The sequence below is a fragment of the Festucalex cinctus genome, chromosome 15, assembly GCF_051991245.1.
Source record: "Festucalex cinctus isolate MCC-2025b chromosome 15, RoL_Fcin_1.0, whole genome shotgun sequence".
Classification (NCBI taxonomy): domain Eukaryota; kingdom Metazoa; phylum Chordata; class Actinopteri; order Syngnathiformes; family Syngnathidae; genus Festucalex; species Festucalex cinctus.
Window position 1 is genome coordinate 13939601 of NC_135425.1, and position 17373 is coordinate 13956973.

The 17373-nt window shown below is 40.6% G+C and overlaps 1 protein-coding gene across 1 annotated transcript in view; it reads left to right on the forward strand.

The window, feature by feature from the left end:
* The first annotated feature begins 10339 nt into the window (after nt 1–10339).
* Nucleotides 10340–17373, forward strand: part of notch1a (notch receptor 1a) — a 35767-nt gene continuing 28733 nt past the window's right edge. Inside the window, exons 1-2 of the mRNA XM_077497576.1 lie at nt 10340–10974; nt 11689–11770. Of these exons, the coding sequence (XP_077353702.1) occupies nt 10914–10974; nt 11689–11770 (143 nt within the window). The 5' untranslated portion in view covers nt 10340–10913. The remainder of the gene's footprint in view (nt 10975–11688; nt 11771–17373) is intronic.

A 17373-nucleotide genomic window follows, 5' to 3' on the forward strand; every position in this document is an offset into this window, starting at 1 on the left:
GCACAACTCGATCATTAACACTCCACTATATTAAAATGAAAATAATGACTCAGTTAAAATGTACTGCACATATTCATTAACGACTATGCAAAGCTAGTAGGTATCCCCGTAACAGAACCCTGGATAAGCAGTTGATTACCTGGATGGTTGGATGGATAACAAATACTTAGGCTGTGATCATTTCGCTTACAACTAGAGGGAGACGGCACATCATTAGCTATTTGGTATTTACAGTAAAACACTTAGAAAGTCACAAGTTTAGTAGTTGGTTAGAATGTCTGCTTCACAACCAGTCCAATGTTTGCTTATCAGTATTTTGCTCAATTCTAATATAAAGTTGTGACTGTGCAATTGTAATGTAGGTAACGAACCACTAAGGGGCGATAGTGCTGTTAGCAATTTACGGGAAACGCCATCAAGCACATGATTAATGTACAGTTTTTTTTTACTCTTTGCATTATTAATAGGTTACATTGTCTAATTTTCCAACCTACCACATCATTGACAACCTGCCTCACATTGGTTTTACATCATAATTAATTTTCCTCCTCATCCTATAGTCAATAAACCCACCTTGAAAACATTGCAGGACAGCAATGACAAGAAAATAGTTTCTTCATTAGAGTAGGTCACGTACTATATTGTTTCATTCTTGTGCTTAGACTTGTCCACTGAAACCAACCCCACCCTCCTACTTAGACACTTCAGTGTGGAGCTTCCGGGCCCACGGGGACAGGTTGGAACAAACATTCTTGTGATGCATAGATATATTTTCGGTGATTTTAGTTATTCTTGGTGCTGAAAGACCTGCACATTGTATATGTATAGTGTACATAATAGTTCTGTTACATGTTCAAATGTGAGAGAACTTATATAAAGACTCATTTTGATGATGGTTTTTGGAAGGAGGTGGGTGGGCTGGTCTATCTACCTGCCTGTTTCCAGGAAAGCTATATTTTAATAATTGGCAGACAAAACCCAAAGGAGGCCTCCTGACTATCAGTGAGATCTCTTATGCTTTGTTATAATGATGCAGACTCTCTGAACAATGGCAGCCGAGTGTGTTCTCAAGCCTCGGCAGGTGTATGATGGTGAGATAGGGCTATAGTCATTTGTGTTGAATGGGTGATATGACTTATAGGTGTATAAATGGGGGCTATACAGGATGCACAGATAAGGTGATACTGTCAGAGCTCATCATATCAGTGCATTACAAAGAACAACATTCCACTCTGGATTTGCGATTAAATTTCAGGATGAAAAGAAATGCTTTATAACCTTTACAGTTGATGTTCCCACCAGCATGTCAAAGCCAGAAGCTAAGCAGAGCTGCATTGAGTGTTGTTGGATGCACAAATTAGCATTAATTAGCGTTTCATTTTTCTCCCTGCATTTAGAAGCTCCTTATTTTATGAACCCCAATTTGAGAACTACTACCCTGAGGACTAGTGCTACTGAAATTAAACAACAGATTGACCGGAACCAAATTTAATTACTCCAATGGCTCTGTATCATATTCAAACACTAATTAGTACAAGATGTAATTAGAACCTCTTGAAATGAGCATTAATCTTGTTTCAGCATCGATTAAAGAGTGAGTTATTGGACATGGCGACGGAGGTAGAAAGTCTTGTTTTTCCAAGCGGAAGATTGATTGTTTTACAAGTTGCAGAATGGGAGACTAGGACACAACCGAGAGGTTGTAAGGTTGGTGGTGGGAGTGCAGACGTCACATCTGTTCCTGCCACTCCCCAGGGTCCTGGGAGCATGGGAAACTTGAACAGAAACATTGGTTGCAGCGGGCTGCCCAAAGTGCACTTCATTTTTCAATTGGGGTAGCTAAAGGTTAGTCTCGTGTGCATCCTGGCAGCAAAGGATGAATTCGTTGGAGGAGTTTAATCGCAGTGCCATTAATTTTAGCGCAGATGCTGGGAAAATGGGCATGTAATGTAAATTAAACCATTCTTGAGTTCTGCTCGGGTCATCATGGCTGTTCTTAAAAACAAGATGAGATTTAGAATGTGTTTTTTTTTCCTTTTAAATATGCCTAGATGTTGACCTAAAATATTTTGGGTTGGCTTTGGCCTTGTATCTCTGAAATATTCATAAATGTGAAATGACCTTGCTCTTCCTTTCTTTTCTTTTTTTTTTTGTATTTGGTCCTCAGTTGAAAACGTTTGGACAACCTTGTCCTAAATTAACTCAAACAAAACATTTTATACATGGAATACACTACTGTATAAGTATATGCACCTCCGCTAACAGCGACAGCGCTCTTTCAGTTGTCCACTTTGATTTCAACATGCTGGCTGTCATGGCAGTGTTGTATGTAAGTAAACTATTTTACATTTGCGATTCAACATTCAAATTTTGTAACATCATAACCAATTTTTAAAATGTAAACTTAACCAGGAAAAATAGTGAAGTGTGAGACCGTGAGCTTACTTAAGATTGTTGACACTGAACCAATTTGTGAGCAGATCCGGTAGGAAAAATTATTCTTATAATACCCCACACCACAGAATAATCGTGCAAGATAATCTTTCAGACACATCCGAGAAACTGGCTTTTGTTAATTCATTCACTCCCAGCCATTTTCACTGAAGCAACCCACTTCGCTCCTGGCTGTTTCGCTGGATTTTGATTGATTTTGCAAGGCCCACAGAATATTATGTTCTGTTGCTATAAAAACATGGAACCTGCCAAAAGAAAGATTAGAGTCTCTTCTTTCATCAGGAAAAAAAAGTATATTTCTATCTGTTTCCTCAATATTCACATTCCTGGTGCAAACACTATCAAAAAGAGCTTGTTGCAACATGGCCCTGGCTGATCTTTTATACTCTGCTGCCACCTGTTGACTGTTTTTTTAATAACTACCATTGCTTTACAACACCTCTTCCTGACAGAAGCTGCATCAAAACCTTCTGTATGCTCTAGCATAAAAAAATATATATAAATAAATAAATAAATAGAAACGTTTAAAAAACAACAACAACAACATGTAAATATGTTTTCGGAAGTGAAGGACAAAATATTAAAAAACGTGTTTAAATGTTTTTGGGTTTGAATGAGTTAACTTTGGCAGGGGATTATACTCAAATTATCTGCATGTGTGTAGCCCATTTATTATCATATGCCTCTCAGCATTGTGTCAAAAATAAAATTAACTATTGAGATTAGCTGGTAATCCAACTAATGAAAAAGCATTGGGATCAATTTATAAAACATAAATGTTCCAGTTCTTATAGCAATCCGCCTATTAGAAGTTGAGGAGCGCTGTCTGTAATCAATCTTGAGCAGATGATTTATTTTGGACTCCTCTGTGACAGACTTGTCAGTGAAACAGGCAACACTGTGAATGCTTGGCTGGGATCCCAAAATCCTTCTCACGACAGACATGACATTATCCGCTCCTGTATGATGACTCAAGTGCGTGCGTGAACGTGGGAGTTCCTTGTCGACAGCCAGGCCGTATCTCAGGCTACTGCTGAGTGCCAGCCGTTGGCCATCAATTAATGTCACAAAGCCGGCTTCGCATCTCAATGTCTTTGGCAGTTGTGGGAAGAAACTAAGTACAAATATTTCATTACTAGTGTAGATTTTTCAGATATCTATACTTTACTTAGAGTATTTATCTTTCTGACGAGCTCCGACCTTTACTCCCCATATTCTTTAAAATAGGCTGGTTTCTTTTTTCAACCTCACATAATGGCACAACTTTTACCAGTATTTATTTACACGACTACTGGAACTGCACTTCGACTTAAGTACAGAGTATGAGTACTTTTGCAACCCCCGCCCGTCGATGTGATACCCGAGCAGGGCTACTGCTGGTTGTCTGAGTAAGGATCCTCATGGGGATACCGCAGGGGGCGTGCAAAGCGTTTGCCTCGCGTGCTGTCAGCCCGCCGCGCCAGCGTGAGGCACATGGTGCCAACAGCTGCCTCGGTGAAACACTAACCCCTCTAAATGCTCTGCCCAGTAAACAAAACTGGGCCCCGACACATGCCGGCGGGGGAGTCGGGGTGAAGATGGGGTTAGCAGTGCGAACGGGGCGAGCCAGCTAACGCCGTAGCGAAAGGTAGCGTTGACCCCTGCAGATCGGGTTATTAAAATGCGGTGGTCGCCGTTTGGGGGGCGAGGGAAACCCAAAACCCTCTTTGGCAAACGGCACACTATGAGCCACAAGCCATAGTCGGTATGTTTACATCTGGAAAAAAATAATCAGATTAATGTACGGCATATTCATGGTTTACTATTATATGCAAAAAGGCACCAATTTGCACCTGATGTACTGAATGAATTTATTAGTGCTGTCAAGTGATTAAGATCTGTTAAGTAATTAATCGCATGATTTCCCGCAATTAATCGCGATTAATCGTGATTAATCTTTTTTTTTTTTTTTTACATCTGCTTATATTTTTTTTGACAAAGCTTGTAACAGATATTTACTTGAGTAGAGTCTTGTAATTAATGTAAAATAATGAAATAGAAAGCATATGTAGAATTTAGTGTACAATTCTCGTGTAAAATAGAGCTATTGAAGAAAACGATCAAAATTGACTCAACTTTGTTTTGACAATTCTCAAAACTTCTCACTTCCATGTTTAGTTGTGCCTACAAGCTATATGTCAGCACCCTGAACTCCGCCCAACAGCCAACTCCACCATCGCCTTATCGTTGACGAAAGGTTGCTGGCTCGCAAAAAAATTGCACTATCATGGACTGGTCCCTGGAGGAAAATGATTGGGGATCAATGTGCTTGTGTATTTAGAGGCCTAACAGAACTAGCAGATAGCGCTGTAGTGAGAAAAAATGTTTTTCTTTTCAATACAAACTTGAGATATTTAGTTAATAGAATATAAGAATGCCCTTATTTTTTTCACTGGAACAGTCTAGAGCAGGGTTTGTAAAACGTTTTGGGTCCAATGATTCCACGGAAGGGAGATTTTTCTTCGCAATATCCATCTGGTACCTCTCCACAGTAATTTCGTCGGGAAAAGGCGGGACATTCTGTACAATAATTCAAGCTGATTGGACGATGCGACATTCTACATGTTTGTTTTAACCAATCACGGCCACGGGTAAAAATTTCGTGTCCGTTCTTGTCGAAGGGGGGAAAATGTTTTAATTTAATTCATTTAATTAAGTCCTATATTTACAATTCATCTAAATCCGTTTACATTGGGGGAATTGACTTGACATGCAAGAAAATTGAGTTGCAAGCATGGTTGCAATTTAAAAGCAGAAAACAAGGCACCATTTTGTTAGCGTCTTTTCCGAAGCCACACTTTTTGACTATTTTGGTCCAACCGTTGGGGCGCCACAAGAGTGTGTGAATGGCAGTAATCTCGTCCCAACCTGCCTTGTGAGTCCAGGGAGAGTTGGGAGGGCGCTTGAGTGAGAAGCAAGGTCAGGGTGACAGTTGTCAGGCCCTCACGTGTACAATTTGGACGGAAAGTGATACTGCGGACAGCTGAGGCCGCTTGGCTCACTCAGGGTTCATTTGGAGCGTCTTAACATTGACTACGCTCGGGCATCGGTTGTAATGAACGTGGAACTGGAGGGTGAGTGGAAATCTCAGCATCTGTGCCAGTATACATCCCCCAAACCCCCCCCCCCCCGCTTTCTGTCTCATATGCATGCTGATTTACACTTGTCGTATTGAGAGGCCACAAAAGAGATTCCTGAGATTGTTGGAGCCACCTAAAACTCCTATAATCATACGCGCCATCCCACCCTCATCACGCACACTCTTGCACACTACCACGAGAGCCTTCCTGGTTGGCATCGCCCTCCTTCACCCCGGTCAGGCAACATATCATATGGCCCCTAAAATAAACAATGGCGAAACGAGATGAGGACACTAGATAGTCCATGATTGGAATCCTTCTGGTAAAATATGATATGTGGACCGTGTGCTAATGGTAGTGCGTGTGAAGGGGTGGGGTTGGGGGGTGGGGGGGTTCCTTCCACCCCACCCCATCTGAGGTTTCAACTGAAGTTAGAAATGATGATCAGTCTAGCTCCAACACTGTGTGTATAAATTAGGGGTGTCAGGCGATTACAATTTTTAATCGCATGACTTCAGTAGTTAACTCACGATTAATCACAAATTTTATAGCTGTGGGAAAGGTAGGAAGGTAGTGGGAAAAAAATGTTAAACTAATAGAAATATGGCTGCATCTTTTAGTCATTGATACAGTAGTTTCATAATAATTCATAACTGAGTTAAAATTAAAATGATGTACTGTACTGTAAAACGCGAATGTGATATTGATTTGTATTGAAGTCTTTTTTTTGCCACTAGATGGCATAATTGCATTTGTAAGACATTGGTGGCAGCTCAGTGCATTTTTAGCTCAGTATTAAGAGCTATCTAATCTTTAACATGGAGTAACTTGTCAAATTCTGCATATTTTTTAAATTATAATATACAATTTAAAATAGAATTACATTTATTACTGCTAAATTTTGACGTGGACGTGTCTGCTCCGTTGTGACTGGAATTCCCTCAGTATAGGCTTTCCAAGTAATGAGCGGTCATTAATCGCGTGTTAAAAAAAAAAAAAAAATAGTGGCATTAAAGGAACTTTAATTTAACTACAAAATTAACACACTAATTTTGACACCCCTATTATGAATTAACTGCTAACCGCCAACTTACACACAAACAGCAAAGACTCGTAAGCTTGATGACAGGGTGGACAATGAAGAGTGGATATTTTTGGTTACTGTAGCATTTTATTTGCACCCCTCCACTTTTCAACATGATTCATTTAACGACCTAACTGTATACTGTTTAACCAGTATATTTAAAATTTATGAAAGTTTTTTATATCAATAGTGATTTTAATATGAGAGGGGAAATGTTAAGCTTGACAATATACAAGTTGACTCAAAAGTCACAGGGGGGATTTTGTTTTCAAAGCACGGTCTTCCGTTTTCACTCAGGAAAATGCACTATATAAATACAGGATATATACATATGAACTCCTTTTGAATCTACACCTCTGGGCTTCTGTTAATGTGTGGTGGTGATTTTTTCCTAAACCCCCCACCCTCCAGCCTGTATTTTGCCATTTTGTGTTTGTTTTGTCAACAGCGGGACATTTCTGTGGACAGAGATTTGTAAACCCCTCCAGCCAATCGCAGAGCGGGGGTGTGGCGGGTGGGTGTGTTACTCACTGTCACCAGACAGGGCCGGGCAAATTTGTTGGCTGCATGACGTCACTCCAGCGGCAACTTGACAGCACGCACGGATTTTTATTTTTTTTTCCACTCACTCAAGCTTGTGTGAGTGAGTGAAAGCAGGTTAGCTTTGATTGCTCATTGCCTGAGCCCTGAGCAACTGTGATGTCATCTTCACTCGACAGCAAGTGGCAAAATGGCCCCTCCTGAGATGAATAAAAACGGCTGGATTTTGCTGCATCACTCATATTCCACAAATGTAAAATTCATCAGAATGTCATGTTTCGACTAGTGAGGTCGCATATAACATTATTGTCAAGAAATGTTTAACATTGAGTCCCCTTTTAAAGATGCATTTAATGGATACATCATGGGGGGATACTCTCAGGGGACTGTTGCATTTTTCCCTCGTGTTTCTCCAGTTGTCCTTTCTGTGCCACTTGTCACAGGCTTGTGAATGAGAGCCAATTTCCTGCACTTTCTCACTGTGGCCTTTAAAAGTGTGAGAGTGTGTGCGTGCATGTGCGGGGACAGCACGGAGCCAGGCCTTCCTGTGCTTCATTGTCTGCCAGCGCTCATTTATGGACACATAGAAATGCAAACACGCTGCAGCCATTTTGTTGTTTGCAAGTGTTTGCAGGATTCAGCAGGCATGTAGTCGAGACGTCCTGATTGAAATGCGCGAGTGGCATGATGCATAACCATCATAGTAACTTTATTTTTCAGATACGAAGTACTGATTCAACTCGTTTACCTACAAATGAGTTGAATCAGTACTTTTATTGAGCTGTGCAAGCTGGTCTTCTTAAAAAGTACGCATGCTTTTGTGAGTATCAATGAGGAGAACTTCAGAGGGAAGTTAAACCCCCACACCAACTGTTTAAGTAGCGACTGACTTAACACTCAAGCACAATTGACCTTCAATACCAGATGATGGCAAATGCTCCCCAGGCTGAATAATTGAGAACTTTTACGATCAGGAATTAAAAATCCATTAATTTAATGCAGTTTTAAGGGAAAATGCTATATTGGCATATAGCCTTTCTTGAAAAGTTTCTTTCACTGTTTTTTTTTTTGTGAGAAATTTAAGTATCAAAAGTTCTCGTGGTATCGGCACTTGGTATCACTATTAGTGACTATACAAGAGATGAATACTTACAAGCTACTGCAAGTATTATTTTTGTATCAAACATCCCGAATTATAATAATTCAAATCTAAGTCTTCATGCTTTTTTAACTTGACTTTAACCCTGTTTTTTCATCACACGCTCCAGGCTGTCTTCCCAGCAGTGTCCGGGCATGTTTTTCAATTAAAAAAAATAAATAAATAAAAGCGTTTCAAACGCAAACAGCCTAAATGCAATGGACAATGGAGAAAGGTGATAATTGGGACACCTGAGGACCTCTGTTCTCTGCTTCACAGGCATCTATGCTCCTGAGACAAAACAAACAGAAGCAGAGAGCTTGATGGGGGGTTGTCGACGTTCGTCTTGATAAAAGCCAAGAGTGCTTTCCCACTCACAGTCTGTTTTCCTATAAACACTGGCGGATTCTGACCGAGCGTGTCGGTAAACGCTGAGCCATCAAAACTGACGAGGTGTGAGAATCGTTCAAATTTAGTCATCAAAGTCTTCTTATCTTTCAAAGTGTATGTAAATGCACTGAATTATACTTATAAAAAAGCATATTGGCGCCGTTGTGAATGTGCTAATTGTTATAAGCTTTCTTAAATGTCGAGCATTGAGGTCAAATGACATCATGTACTGCATAGTTACAGTTTTGCCTGTGAACCTCCCACATAGCTCCACATTTCCTTCACATTCAAGCTTTTAACATGATGATTTTTAACCTCTTGGTTTGGGGCGTCTATTATATGTTGCACAAGAATTTGTTTCCCAATGCGTGTTGATCCTCCCTTTTTCCAGCAAATCACATTCAAAGGGTCTTAAATTGTAGCTTGACACCTCAAAATTTAGCTATATTACTTTACTAAGCTGTAACAGCGAAGAGGTGGAAGAGATTCCTCCCGCCACAATATCTATTATGCAACACATTTTTTTGGGGGTGCTAGTACACACTCCCTAATCTTTCACGCCTTTCCCATGTCGCGTCAGGCCTTGCTCCAACTTGGCGCTGCTCCATTCGGCAGTCATGCTGCCAAGGACCAAAACATGTGCGCCGGCCTCATATCAAATCATAATCTTTGCACCTTGGGGCCATGAAACTGTCCAGCATTCATTGTATTAAGATGAGGGAATTTTTTTTTTTAAAAAGGGGGGAAAAATATGTCTGCAATACGCAAATGTTTGGAGAAGTGATCAGGTCTATTCAGCTTTTCCAGTCAGCTTTAAAAAACACATAACACATTAAAATGTGTATCTCAAACTTGGGTTGAATTTACATGGAACCGAATGCGCTACAGCATGACCTCATTCGAGTTTGTCTACCGATCAAAGTGTCTGAACCGATTGTTAGCTGTTGGCTTGCTCACTGCTGTTTCCCTTTGCTACTTTTTGGTTTTGCAGAAAATAATTAGCAGAAATAAAATGTGTATTTGTACAATCCGCTTATAATAAAAGATGTATTTCATAGACATAAAAGTAAGTTTGTGGGAAGAAAGCCATGCTTTGTTGCATTCATTAACAAGTTAATACATATTTTTTCGATCAAACATTAATTGAAGCAAAAAGCAATTAAAACTGTATCAGGTTGTACCAAATCCACTGTTTTTGTATATATGTACATTGAATGTAGGGATGTTCCATACCACTTTTTAGCCCCAAAACAACATCAGTATGAGTACTCAACTTTAGAGTATTCACGATAATGGGGAAAAAAAAAAAAAGACACCAATATCAACCACTAGTACTTTTGGTACATAAAATTTCCCCCCCAAAAAACAGACATATTATTTTAAAGAAACACATATGTAGCGATAACTTATACAGTATGAAATTAATGTCAGTTTACCATTCTTCTAATTTTTAATTACTAGTTTCTGATTATAAAACGGCCACAAGAGTCACTGATACGAGTATTGGCCGCAGTTTCGAGTACAAATACCGTAAAAATAAGGCTGGCATCGGCACCGATGTCTGATATCGGTACTTACTCACCCAGTCCTAATTGAATGTATAGATATTTTTTAACCCCCACGCCCCTCCCTTAGTGTAATGTTCTTTTTGTTAAATTGTTTTGTTAAATAAATTTATGATAAAAACTGCGCCCTGAACATTTTGTTTTAATTTTAAAGCAAAGATCTAAGATTTTTTTAACTCATCATTTTTACAAATCTGAAAATGTGTTCAATAAACATTATAAAAAAAAAAAAAAAAAAAGTAGAAGAAGAGGAAGAAGAAAAAGAAGCGTGGCCCCCACGCGAGCCCCACTCCTCCGCCCCCCTTCCTCCACGCGCACCAGCTACGGAGGAAGGGGGGTTGTGGGGGAGTGGGAGGGACCTGAGCACACCGGGTACTGTCGCTTCAACACTTCATTAAGAGCTGTGCTCTCACAAAGTTAACATCTAGGACCTGACTCTGTGCTTTCTCTGTGAGGATTTACTGGGGAGAAAAACTTTGTGTGTGTTTGTGTGTGCGCTTGCGCGATATTTGATATTTTTGCAATTTTTGTCCACGCCGAGCACCTGGATTACAACCCCGACTGTGGATCTATGCAAACCCTACGCGGGAATCAAGCTCAGTTTGTGAAGTAGAAGAGGAGGAATGTATCGTTTCTTTTCGAGACTAACATTTCTCCTTTCGGCCGTTATTTTCGTCTCACAAGGTAAAAACGGTTGATCACTCTTTTCCATGTTGCAATATGTGCGTTTTGGGCACACATGTGCCAACGGTGGGGCCCTAACGGCCAATAACGGGCACGTTTAATTTAACATGAAACTGTGTAAACCGTGCGTAATAAATGCATTATTTTAAAATTAATTTAACACATATAAGCTAGTGTGTATAACTACATGAAAAAAAAAAGTCTTTTAAAGTGTGTTGATTTCAGCCAGTTTTGAATAACATTCTGCGTAATAGAAGTTGGTGCGTGTGTTAGGGCCTCCGGGACTTTTTTTTTGGAGGGGTGGGGGCACCTTTTGTCTGCATGTGTGGGAGAGTGTGTCTGTGTGGGGGTGAGAGTCGGGGGTGGGGGTGGGGGGGGTGGGGTGTAAACAATGCGCGAGGAGAATGTTTTATGGCTCGTGCTGAACTGATTTCTTTTGTTCCCTGTTTGAGTCCAGCAGCTGCCGCGCGCTTTTTTGCCACCCCTGCCAAAGTGTGCCCCCCCACCCCCACCCCCAGGAAAGCCACGCACCATAAGGATGCACTCCCCTAGTCTCCCACCTGTGTCCTTTTGCCCCCCACTACCACATTTTTCAATTAAATGAATTGCATTATAGCATATATTTTGCCGGCATTAGTGAGAGTTGAGATTCCCGTGAGGGTTTTTAATGAGCATAATTACATACAAATAAAGTTTCTTGTGTGCATTCAACAGGTCTAAAATGCTCACTGCCCACTGAATCCTGCTTAAATGGAGGAAGGTGTGAAGCCGGCCCCAACGGGAACGGAGACTGCAAGTAAGTAAATCAAAACGTTTACTTCGTTGGGCTGTTTTGGAGTCTGATTGCATTTGGGAGTCGTGAAAAAGGGGGTAAGACACATATTCCCCCATTCCCATTCCAGCCTTTGAGCAGCCTTTGCGCCCGGCAACCAGGGGCCCGAGGACCCTCCTCTAGCCCGGTGTGCACTTTTTAGTGTTACCCCCGCCGCAGGAGCCAACCGTTCCCTCAAAAAAGGAAAGAAAAGGGTTCAACGGGCCTGGAGATGTGCGGAAGGGCCAGTGGGACAAAAGCCCCCCCCATCCCCACCGCGCGTTAATGAATGCAAGACCCCCTCAACTGCAAAGTGCGAGTACGCGTCCAGCCCTAAATCTTGTTTTTCTGCTCTTTCACTGGGGCGACAGCTGGGGCTCGCCCGCCGCCCGTCGCCCATTGTTGTGCAGTGGGGAATAATGCTGTGTGACTAATCGGAGTGGGCCTTCCCATCATGCCACAGACACCCCAAACCTCTGGCGTAAACCCCGCCTTTGCATCCAAAAGGCTTGTCTCCTGCTTACTGAATGGATAAGCCCACCTCCCCCCGACCTCAACCCTTTGCATCACTTGTCTGTGATCTCCATTAGAAGGCCAGATGGCTGTGAAATCTAATTGGTTTGGATGTCAACAGAGTGAGATTGATTGGACTAAAGTGCTGAAATTTGAAGGTAAACAAGTGGGAGTTGGCGGGTGGGAGGGAGTAAAATTGTGGGGTATTTATTTGATTTCTGTGGTTTAGTTTTGGGATGCTGGATTCCACTTTTTTTTTTTTTTTTTTTTTCCCTGACCGATAACCAGTATGATTACTCACCTCTTGAGTACCGGTAGTCACCGATACTGATACCTAGTACTAGGGGTGTGAATTGCCTAGTACCTGACGATTCGATTCGTATCACGATTCACAGGTCACGATTCGATTCGATACCGATTAATCCCGATACGAATGGTCACGATTCGATACCGATTAATCCCGATACGAATTTATAAGTCGATTGTTGCGATTTTTTTTCATTCATATTTAGAAAATACTAATCAGTAAGCTTGTAGAGTGTAAGATTTATATGAAAATGTATTATTTATTTATCTGAAATTTCAGTCTTATAGAGGTTGTAATCTGTTTCATGTTTGAACAGCATTAAAATAAAAATATTAAGGCTTAATGTGCCGTTCATATAACATTCTTCCATGCTCAAGGTGTGAATCCTAAAAAAAAAAAAAAAAAAAAAAAAAAAAAAAATCGATTCTGCCGTTTATTGAATCGATTCGAGAATCGCGCGATGTAGTATCGCGATATATCGCCGAATCGATTTTTTTTTTAACACCCCTACCTTGAAGTAAGGCCAATACCTGGTACCCATCCCTAGTTTAGATATTGAATATAATCGGTAGGGGAACCAATATTGGACATGTTGACAAATATGGGTATCAGCCTTTTTAAAAAAAAAAAAAAAAAATCTGACGCCATTAAAAGGTCAATCTAAAACCTATTAAATCTCAGGGAATCATTTGTTTAAATTTTAAGTTAATTTTATAAGAGATGCTACTGACCCTAGGAACCTTTTTATATTTTTAAATTGTGGAGTAAATATTTACTGTAGAAAGCAAATATTTACAAATATTTAGAAAAGTTATTTTCTTGTTTTAGGTTCCATTTAACTTTTTAATACATACTGATAACCTTGGGAGCTCCCTGAACATTTTTTTACAAAGAGAAATAAAAAATCCACATTTTGAAAAGTCTGAAAAAATTGTTCAGCAAACATGCTTTAAGACGTTACAACAAAGTCAAGATTGGCATTTGTATTTTAACCCCCCCCCCCTTTTTTTTTTCTTTTTTTTTTTTAACTGAAAATGAATATCGGCTTCAAATATCAGTTCTCGGCCTCCTTGACTACTAATAATCAGCATTGATATTGGCCCTGAAAAAAAAGAGTCTTAACAATCATCTACTGAACATGGCTATTTTTGGAAAATGGTGGGAACCACCAATCTAGCACTGTCCAGTTTTGATTTTAGAAAACGACATAAAAAAACAAGCTGGAAAGTGTAGTTATAATTATTTCTTGCTTGGAGTCCCTTCTTACACTGTTGCTCCAGGGTGTTCCCTCATCTCCCCCCCTTGAGGCATGTGGTCGCGGCGGGCGCCTCCTCTGGTCTGTGGGGGACAAAGGGGGAGCATTGAGGATGTGATGCTCCTAGCCCGAGGCCATCAATTCACAGTATCTAATCTGCACACTCATCCCACCAATCCCCCACCCCAAACACACACTCTGTCCACACGTGTGCATATGCTCGCGTTCATACGAGCGTCCTCCGCCTACTATGGGGCTCGGTCCCAATTAGAAACAGACAGGAAAGATGCGCCGCCCGCGTTCTTCCTCTTCCTCCTATTAATCATCCCGAGCCGAGCAGGCATCAGTCAGCTCAGCAATCAGCATTACCGATCTTCTGTGGGCAACCAAGCTGCGTGCGCGCATTGGGAGAATCTTATCTTCATGTACTCGTGCTTTAGCATTGGAGGCATATGGCGACACAGTTGTAAGGGGTAAAGATCAAAATCCTCTTTGGGTTCCCACAAGGCGTGAGAACGGAGTGTAAATTCACTCGTCAGCTTAGTGTGGGCGTAAACTGGTAATCAGATGTCTTTTTTTGTGTGTGTTTGTTTTCAATGGCTTTACTGGGATTATATTCCTGTATTGAGACAATATCGCGGCCCCCACCATCTAGGAAATGTGATGTTTAGTCACGCACGCAAACACCTTTTGCTAACCATTAACTCATTCACTCCCAAAGACGTATTTATACGTTTTTTTTTTAGGTTTTTGTTTGCTAGAGTTTTTGTATGAAGGCTTTGATGCAGTTTCTGACCTGAAGTGGAAGCTTAAAGCGATGGTAGTCATTACAAAAAAAAAAAGTGTGCTTCATCTGTTTCATTAATGGAAAAAACTAACTAAAAAACGTATAAATACGTCTTTGGGAGTGAATGAGTTAACATGCAGCCATCCATTTTCTAGTTCACGTTTTCATCATTACAGTTGCGGGCGAGCTGGAGTTTGGGCGAGAATCGGGGTAAACCCTGAACTTGTCGCCAGTCAACTGCAGGTCACATACTGCATAGATAACAACGATGTTTACATGCCGTCAATATTCAGGTTAAGGTCAAGATTCTGGTTTCTGAAACATTTGGATAACCCGTTTACATGACAGAGTTAAGGATGTCATTACACAAATAAACGTCCTTTCCACTACTTACTATCTAAGGTCAATAAAAGACATGATATATTATTCATGTTACTCACCACACTAATAAATTAGTCACTTTCCTCCTCACTCCAGGATTTGTGGTTCTGTACTGTCGCCATGTTTGTTTACCTTGGCTTGTGTATTTCTAGTGGGTTGCGTGCCAAACGCACTGACTTTTATACACGCATTTTCACCGTAAAGACAGAAAATAACATTAAAACGTCAAGAAATCAATGTATTCAAGTAAGGCTGGCTTAGTGAGTGGCAATGTAATATGGCCGCCGTGCATACAAGTTGTTCCTTTATTCAAAGGACCCAGATTCCAGCGAATATAGCATTCACGGAAGACAAACCAATGATCCTTTCAAACGATTTATTAGTGTTTTTATATGACCAAATATTGTGGTTATAAAAGGGTTAAATGGGTTTTTAAACTCTGAAGAGCTTGAATTCAAAAAGACTATTTCTAACCAACAGGAATAAACCCAGGAAACACCTGCAAGTGTGTGAAATCCAGCATTTGACCAAAATAGACCCCCGGCCAGCACGGTCAGACCTCTGTGACCTTGCACTGAGCTGTCTGCTGTTGCATAGTGGCGTTAAAATGTCTCGCTGGCAAAAGCCCATCTGCGGCAAGCTCCCAAACTCACAACCAGAAAGAGATGTTCCTCTCTCTCCCTCAAGGAATGCCGCACTTCATTTGTGCTCCTATAGGATTACCAGCATGGTCCCGGCTCAGCTCCATGCGGGCCTAAGCCTATCAGAAGTGTACAAGTGTGCATCAGTGAGTCAACTTTATCTAAGCTCTAAAGACGCCGTTCCCCCCTGGACAGAGCCCGTTCTCTGGATGCCCTGATGCCTTGCGCTTGCATGAGTCAATGGTTATGCGGCTGATCCTGTTGTGGATCAGCGTGGCAACGCTACTTTGGACGGACTGTCAGTCAATTGCCAGTTTCCTGATGAAAGCTAGCTATGTGAACTACCAGACCAATGCCCCCTAACCTGTTTTGTTTTCATATACAAGTAGCAAAATTTTGACAGAATCGTTAATTAGTGTCTTATAAGTTCTAGGCCAAGGGTCTGCAACATGCAGTTGCCTGTTGCTCCCGGTGGATCTTTAAAAAAAATAAAAATAAAAAAAGTAGAAATTAATATTTTTTATATATATTTATTTTTTAGATAAAATATTCTTTAAGTGAATTAATGATTACATAACCAAAAAAAAAAAGAATAATTAAATATTCAAACAATGTCAGAGTCCAAATTTTTGAGTTGTCAGAAAAAGAGACAAAAAGTAGATGAAAAAAGTTTTTTAAAATACCGGTACCTAAAATCTATCTTCAAAAAGTGATCATAAAACAAAAGTAAAAAAATTAAGAAAATTACCATAAAATTGCCAAAAAATGTCAGAAAATTTATAGCAAAAAAAAAAGGCAGAAAAAAGCAAAAAAAAAAAAAAAGCAGAAAATTACCGTGCGGCCATATTCCATAAAATTGTCAGAAAGTTGACAGAATGGCAGAAAAAAAAGTGTGAAAAATTACAACAACAACAAATTTAAAAATTGAAGCTGAAAGGTAGAAGAAGATGAATCTGAAAGTTTTGGATGCTACATAATAATTTTCTGTTATGGTGCAGCTCTAATTAGCTGTTGGGTTGTCATTACATTAGACTAACACTAAGACACTGTTTCGTTCATCACAATGTCCAAATGTTTTGAGGCTCCAGACAGATTTTTGGTCATTCATTTGACCTAAAACGGCTCTTTTGACAGTAAAGGTTGCTGACCCCTGTTGTAGGCTGTTCTTCTGTCGCATTATTTGACCTTTTCCCCTTTCTTAAGAAGTGCTCCAAAGATGGCTGTCTAACTTGTCTTTTTACTCAATTTTGCTAGCTTGGGGCTTGCTGTGCTTTGATGATTTGTAGTCTCACTTTGCGGCCCGGTGGTTGCAGGGCTGCGCCGAATAGACTCACGTTAACCCTTGCAGTTGCAATCACTCTTATCTGGAGATAAGCAGCTTCTAGGCTTGAGTGGGTGCTGACACTTCCCAAGACGCTCTTGAGACTGTTAAATGTGGAAGCTCTTCTGGTGGGTCAGTGTTGCACTGAAAGGCCCACAGGGCGAATGGTTCAGCGAGTGCGCGTGATGCCCCATCTGCGCTTTAATTACGGAGGAGCCCGACAACGGGACGGTGTTGGATTTCCTCTAAAAAAGACGCAAATACATGGCAAAAAAAGATGACAGCTGGTAAGAGTGGCACAATGTGAAGTTGAGCTGCGAACAGAGGATGAAAGATCACCTGAATAAACAGAGATTACAGGTCGAGAGGCAGATGCCAATCAG